The sequence below is a fragment of the Carassius auratus genome, chromosome 25, assembly GCF_003368295.1.
Source record: "Carassius auratus strain Wakin chromosome 25, ASM336829v1, whole genome shotgun sequence".
Classification (NCBI taxonomy): domain Eukaryota; kingdom Metazoa; phylum Chordata; class Actinopteri; order Cypriniformes; family Cyprinidae; genus Carassius; species Carassius auratus.
The window spans coordinates 66,642-74,584 of NC_039267.1; the positions used below are offsets into that span (position 1 = coordinate 66,642).

Consider the following 7,943-nt stretch of genomic DNA (forward strand, 5'->3'; position numbering starts at 1 on the left):
GATTGCACCCATTCACTCCCTGATGTTTCTCTTCTGTCTGCACGCCTCCACTCGACTTTCGCACATCGAGCCCTTTAAGAGAGAGAACGTTTACTTCTATCAGTGCTAACTTGGCTAGCTCTTCCCATCTGTCTCAGATCACGTCAATGCTGTTCCACAGCCATACAGCTAGGATTCTTGGTGGAAACTCACTTAATTCAGAACTTAATTGGCCTTTTAGAAACATGAGTGTTTCTAGATTATAGTTTCGATTTTTCCTGGTCAGGTCTGGGATTTGGAAATATATTTTGAATACTTTCAAAGTTTTTCTGGTGACATTATGAATATGACTGGTATTTATTTATTTTTATTCATTTGTGTAAATCAGTTTTAGTAAATCACTTAAAAATACTAAACTTCTGTCTTGTTATAGGCTAAAAAACATGGACATGTCATTTTTCTTGCTATATTACCTAGTCGTAGTCAGCACTGGTATTAGATCTTCTCTGAGTACGACAAGACATGAATCATTGAAACGTTTGGCAAACTCATTGGTTATTTAATAAGAGAATATTTGGTTTCACCAACACACATCGCTGCAATTGCAGCATCAAGTTTCTTATAACAGTGCACTCATGTCAGGGTAGATTTCCAGACACACTTACACAAACTCACAAACAAAAATGCCTGAGCCCTGCTCTTAATTAGAAATACACAGCACACTGTAATGTAGTTTTGATGCATGAAAAAGTTTCGCAGTTTCACAGGCCTTCACAGTTGATTTTTTTTTTTTTTTTTTTTTTTTTACAAATGACAAGTCTTAAAATCATTAAACAGTGTAAGTTTTGAAGTGAGTCCTGTTTTTGAAGATTGCAGTAATGGATGGCAAACAATAAATAACTTCTAACAATAGCAACACTCACTTATACTTCTGTGAAAAACTTTTGCTTATTTGCATATTCATAGGGTTTTTGAGTGATGCTGTTTTATAACTTAAGCTGTATTTTAGAATTGTGTAACTCATTTTCATGTTTTTTTTTTTTTTTGTGGCATCATTAACTCACCCTAAAGTAATTTCAAACCTGTATTCCTTTATAAAGAGTGTAAATGAAAATATATTTTACAATGTATTTTGTCTTTACAATGAAAATCAATGGGGACCATTGTAGTTCTGGATCCCATTGACTTTCATTGTGTTGGGGAAAAACCGTTCATTAAAATATCTTATTTTGTGTTTCACGCAGTATTTAACAACATGAGAATGAGCAAATTATATCAGATTTAACATTTTTGGGTATAACATTTCTTTTTTAAAAACTTGACCTTTCATTCAAATTTCCAACCAATCAGACATAATTTAATGTTAATGTTAGCAGATGCTTTTTATTAGAGCGACTTGAAGTCGCTTTAATAACCCCATAAAGTATCATGGGGTTACTAAAGGACCATTTTCTGGGCTCCAATAACTCATTGTTACTCTCCAGTTCACCCTTGGGATTGAACCTGCAACCCTTGCAGTAACACCTCAGATGCTTAAAGCAGAAGTGTGTAGCATCTGCATAAATGAATTAATGACTGTTGGTTGCTAAACAATCTGCAATTCTGTTTGCAGAAATTACACACTTCAGATATAATAATTAGACTAACAGGTGCAAGTATCAAGGTTGTTCTTGCTCCTCCCCTTCATATTCATAGTCCATTTCAGCTCTCTCATACTCTAACTCCGCCCCCTCGTAGCCTTCATACACCTCCCCCTCGTAGATTAGCTCCTCCCTTTCATATTCCAGACCATCATCATCATAACCAAGCTCCGCCTCCTCAAACGCCACACCTTGTCTCTCAGACTCCGCCCCTTCATCATTATTTTGTGGTTCGTTCTCATCCCAGTTGGGTTGTTGATGGATCCGGCTCATTTATTTCCTTCCCCTTAGCAGCTGCCAAGTTAAGGGCGGAGTTCATCCGGAGTTTCTTGAGTATTCCGTGAATGACCGGACTTGCTGCTGCCGCTGCCGCAGCCGCCGCCTCCTCTGCTTCTTTTTCCGCTCGTTCTTTTGCCTCTCTTCTTCTCTCTCTAGCCTGCAACACCTCCTCAGCCCCCTCCCCGACGATAAGCACCTCCTCCCCTACACGCGGTGGCTCCTTCACAGGGTTGTGGTCATAGGAGAAGAGTCGCAGCGCCGGTAGATGATGCAAGTTTGGGAACTCTGATATCCGATTGCGGTCCATGTCCAAAATCTCCAGCTGCTCCATCTTGAGGAGCACTCGCGGAAACTCCTGAAAGCGGTTACCGTACAGCCAGAGCCCTCTCAGGGACTCCATGCGGCATAGGTCCGAGGGAAGGGGTGCGCAGGCGGTTGTCCCCAATCTGCAGTGAGCGCAAATTGGGAAGGTCGTACAACTGCTTGGGGAATCGCTGGAAGTAGTTGCTCTCCACCCAGAGGCAACGTAAGTTCTGCAGGTTGCTCACTTCCGGTGGGAGGCTCACCAGCCGGTTGCTTCCCAGGTAAAGACACGTGAGATTAGTCAACTTGCACACCGAGAGAGGAACGTCATCAAGTTTATTGAAGTCGAGCGCCAGGGTACGCAAACCCTGCAGCCGCGTGATACCCTTAGGAATGTTGCGGAGACGGTTTCCACAGACGTAGAGCTTCTCCAAGTACTCCAGATCTAGGACTTGACGAGGAAGGCGACGGAACTTGTAGTAGCTCAGATCCAACACCGGATCTCCACTCGCCAAGAGATCGTCTACTCCAAGCGGCAGCTCCTCGTCCTCCAGGACCTCTTCTTCTTCTTCTTCTTCTTCTTTTTCAGCCGCTTCCTCCTCTTCCTCACCTTCATCTCCCTTCTCTTTAACCTTTTTCTCCTTTTCTTCTCCTCCTTCGTCCTGGGCCTCTTTTTGGGATGAGTTGCCCATACCCTCGGCCGGCTAGCCCGGCGCTTGTCTGTGTGTGTCGTGAGAGAGTGTTTCAGGACGGGGTAAGAGGGTGAGGCGGTCTGTGGGGCTGGCCCCCCCTCCCCGTGTCAGTTTCACTCAGTAGGATTGACCCGGCAGTGACAGAGCCAGCACAGCGACACATGATGCTCTAACTATAGGCGGCTTCCCCTCAGTCCGAGTACAACGAGGTCCAACGTCAGCAAACACGGCAGGGATACCAGCAAGGAGCCATATTCTGAGTGTTTGTGTGGATTGCTTCAATTAAAATACTATATGCTATAGAACAGATAATAATAATAATAGTAATAGTAATAATAGTAGTAATAATAGTAGTAGTAGTAGTTGTAAAAATAAGTATAACTGTAACAGGAAGAAAGTTTAATTTTGTCTCTGTAATGTAAACTCAAAGTTAACAGATGAGTGTCATAGTAGATGCCAATGTTCGTATATTAATTATACATACCGTACACAGCTAATTAGTTATTTTTTAAATTATATTAAAGTATATAGTTTGTTAAAAGCATTAAATGACTCACATTACAGTCAGAAACTAAGCGTTTCGGTCTGTTTGTGTGAACCGTGGTGCTGAGCGTCTCTCTCTCTCTCTCTGCCGACACACACAGCTCTTGTCCGGTTGCCCGGTCTGTGGATCCCGGTCTCTCTTTGACCTGGCCGGCGGCAATGTGAACCGAACTGATGATAGCAAGCTGTAACTCCGCTTTGCGTGCTCCTAAATCGGACAAAATCCTCTGAGACGTCAGTTTAAAGTTTCCAGAAGCGCTCGACTCGATGTCTGTATCTTTACAACGTTGTGCGTTGAGTGCTGACTCGCGTTTCTCTCTCTCTCTCTTTCTCTGGAGTGTGGAGTTTGCGTAAAGCGTTGCTATGGACCGTCTCTCTCCCCTAGCAACCGAAACAGGGACATGAGAGTAACACACGATTGTCACGTGGTTCAACGGAGAGAGGGAGAGAGAGATAGAGAGAGAGAGAGAGAGCGCGCGGTCAAATTCCACTATTCCAAGTTCACGTTATGCAAAGGAGAAACGAAGGCTATTCGTTAAATCATAATAAATAAATAAGTTGTATGAAATATTTATTAATATTAAACAAATGCTATTTAAAAGTTATAATTTATAAAGGTTTCAAATAACTAATATTTAATAGTCTTTATTAAAATACATATAATTATTGTATTTATTTACGTGATAAAGGCATACATGTCATGCTTTACATATAATTGTATCTATTTACATGTATATTCTATTATTTGCATTCATTTAGGCCTACATGTAAACTAAATCGATATATATATATATATATATATATATATATATATATATATATATATATATATATATATATATATATATATATATATATATATGATAAAGCATATGTCATGCTTTATATAAAGAAGATATACTATTATGAATTATTATTAAAAAAATTGCAATAAATTCATGAAGAGAAAGAAAAGCTATTTAATGCAATAAATAAACTGTAGTAAAAAATCCGAAGTAAAAAATTGTTGATGTCAGCAAATTAATTGCAACACAACTTTCTGTGCTGCTCAGAATGTGCCGAATTGCATAATATCTACACAAAATCAATAAATAAACAAATGTACAATAATCTACTCTCAACTGCACTGCTCTGAGTTTCCGTGTACTCCTTGACCGGCTTCTATACGTCACACATGGCCTTTTCAGAACTGAATATACTATAGGCTACTGAACTATTGATCTGTGAAGCGTGCTATAATGTTTTTTATTATTGATGTATTGAAGTTATTATGATTTTAGAATGCATTTCTTGCCATGTAGAGATGAGAGTCTCCGTATTATGTTTTGTGGTGTTGCACGTACTGATAAGTGTTTAAATCACTCTGCCCTATAGGTGTTTTTCTGCTGAAGTGTTGTAATGCATCAAAGTTCAGCCTTGATGTTCCACGGTGTCACAGCAGCACAAATCCCCCTAGTGGCCAGTTCACTTCATAGACTCTGAACCTGATGCTGAGTGAGCAAGGCTTGTGAGCAAGTGCTGACATTCGGTCAGAAATCAGTTTGGACCTTTAAGATTTTCATTCATTACTGGCTTGAAACGCCAATTCTCATGTGAAGTTTTCATACTCATTTTAAATGAATGCACATATTTTCAACTCTTCTATGATGATGTGCATTATTAGACTTCACAAGGTTAATTATAATAATTAATAATTTACTTTATAAGCATGTTTCATGTATTAGGGATCAGGGATTTTCATTGGTGCACAATGTAAGTTTTGGACAGTGATTTCCATGCAACTCATTGGAGCTCAAAACTACACTCTTACAAGAAAAGGTTCTATATAGAACCTTAAAAGGTTATATCAGGCGCTACGTATTTGGAACCCCTAAAAGGTTCTATATAGAACCCTTTTTAAGGGTTCAATCAAAAGAACCCTTTAGGGGTTCATTCATGATTATTTCTTTTGTCCTTTCCGAATTAAATATTCAATATAATTGACAAACATCAAGACCCTAAAATGTAAAAATGAAATTCACATAAAAAAGTCACCCATGAATACTGAAAAAAGCACACCCAAAGTGCATAGAACTAGTCATTTATTTATATGAACAAAAAGTAACTTCAAATATGCTTTAAATGTACAAATCAACCTTAAAACACCAACCATTTAAAAAATCTCATAAATAATGAAAATAGTGTTTCACCTACATCTACATATTACAAAATAAGTCCATTATAAAATCTATCACTATTAAATAATGCAAATATACAGATTAATCTAAATTCCCATCAGGGTTAGAACAACATCAAGTACCTCAAAACTACAAATCCATATTAATATAACTCACAATGGAAATATACAGATATAGAAGTACTTCAAATCTACAAATTTACAAGAATATCCCTCATAAAGAATTGTAATTACAGATTCAAATTCAGATCAGCATTTCAGAATAACATCAAACACCTCATATTTAAAAATTTACATTAGCTCTATTTACGAAATATCAAAGTATTATGATAATTGATTCTACATTTTGAGCACTGGGACAGACAGTTTTTTTGTTGTTGTTGTTGTTGTTGTTGTTTTTTGGCTTCTGGAGAGTTTAAACAGGTAATGCTCAAAAAAATTCATCATGTGAGCTTGGGGTATTCCACACTGGATATGAAATAAGTGGCAAAGAGGCACTCCATTGCCTCCATCACAATCCATTTCTGCGCTCACAATGTTGACACCCTCCATATTGATGCTGGCTCTTTTTGCATGGAGGGGGTTTGAAGCTTCATGAAAAACTATAGTCGGAGTTGGCTTTACTGATTCCTGCAAGTCGGAAAAACATATAAATTATTTGTGAAATAACTTAGAATCTTGCATACTTTCTTCCAAACAATTAGGGATGTGACTGACCATTCACTGGCTAGGTTACACACACAACTCGCAAACAATCATGACCACAGAAACTTTGTGATCAATGCAATATTCATTAATAAAATAGCTCGGATAGCATACTGTAAAACTAAAAAGCAACAATGTATCTGTTTTAGATTTAACTAAACTAAATAAAAATGCTATTCGTTCAAGCTACATCATTTCTGTATCTGATTTAAAGCATGCAGAATGCTAGATCTAAAGGCCGGTTGCTAAAAAAATACATCAGTGGTTTTTTTGCCTCCACGTCTTTCATTTAAATTCTGCAAATGTTTTTGTGAAAAACTGAGCAGCCCTCTCTCAATTTTAACATCTTTATATTTCTCCTGATATTACAAAACAACTGTCAATAAGAGTAAAACATTCTTCATTAGAACATTATTCTACAAGAGCAAGACATTTTTGTTTAATTTTGTTATCACATTCACAGAGCTACATGCAATCAAGTGATCATTGCTGTCAATTCTTTAAAACTATATGGCATCTCAAATATCTGCTCATCACAATGAACGTCATACAGTTTGGAACTCAAGTTCAGATACATTTCTGAACCCCCCAAATTCATTAAAACAATTGTTACTTTTTATTAATACAAACAAAAAAAAAATCTGAGCGGGTGCACAAATCATTTGAGTCAGTTTGGGAGTTCGGAGCTGTTGCGCAAATCATTTGAGTCAGTTCGGGAGTTGGGAGCGTGAATTTGAATCAGTTCGGGAGTTCGGAGCGGGTTCGCGAATCATTTGAGTCAGTTTGGCTTTCGCGAATCATTTAAGTCAGTTCGGGAGTTCGTAACTGGATCGCGAATCATTTAAATCAGTTCGGGAGTTCGTAGCGGGTTCGCGAATCATTTGAGTCAGTTCGGGAGTTCAAGGCAGGTTCGCGAATCATTTGAGTCAATTCGGGAGTTCGAGGCGGGTTCGCGAATCATTTGAGTCATTTCGGGAGTTCGAGGCGGGTTCGTGAATCATTTGAATCTGTTCGGGAGTTCGGAGCGGGATCGCGAATCATTTGAGTCATTTTGATAGTTCGGAGCATGAATCATTTGAGTCATTTCGGGAGTTCGGAGCTGGTTCGCGAATCATTTGAGTCAGTTTGGGGTTCGCGAATCATAGCTGTATATGGATATGCATTTTTAACTAATTTAGTAGCTAGTTCTAATTACGTTTTCGACGCGTGTTTAGGTGTGATATGTGAACTTGTATTTTTTGTTTTAATGATGTGCCTTTAACAGTATCAAGTATATTCAAAAATCGTGCCTAAAAAGTGCATGCATCTAGGCTACATGATGAAGTTGTGCGTGTGGTGTGTGTGCATTTTGCGTGTGTTCTTTCACTGCATTATTGGGTGTATTCAAATGCATTTATGAATGCATGTGAATGATCACAAAATTCAAGATATGGGGGTTAGAAAATGTATATATTTATATAATTTTACGTAATTAATCAATATCACACAAAGAGTGCCATTTCAGTTTTTCTCCAAAAATCAGCATGATTAAAATGTGATATTAACAAACAATAATTTAATTACAAATACAAAATGTTGTAGAATAATGTAATATATGAATGAATAATAACCTAAAGAACCTTTGTG

At 37.9% G+C, this 7,943-nt stretch overlaps 1 protein-coding gene across 1 annotated transcript; it reads right to left on the reverse strand.

Annotated features, from left to right (window-relative positions):
• On the reverse strand, window positions 1–3,827 carry LOC113042867 (leucine-rich repeat-containing protein 10B-like). The gene is given in 3 exon segments (XM_026201858.1): window positions 1–1,849; window positions 1,884–2,319; window positions 2,321–3,827. Coding segments are annotated over 3 exon segments (1,221 nt in total). The 5' UTR covers window positions 2,894–3,827; the 3' UTR covers window positions 1–1,637.
• Window positions 3,828–7,943: the final 4,116 nt, after the last annotated feature.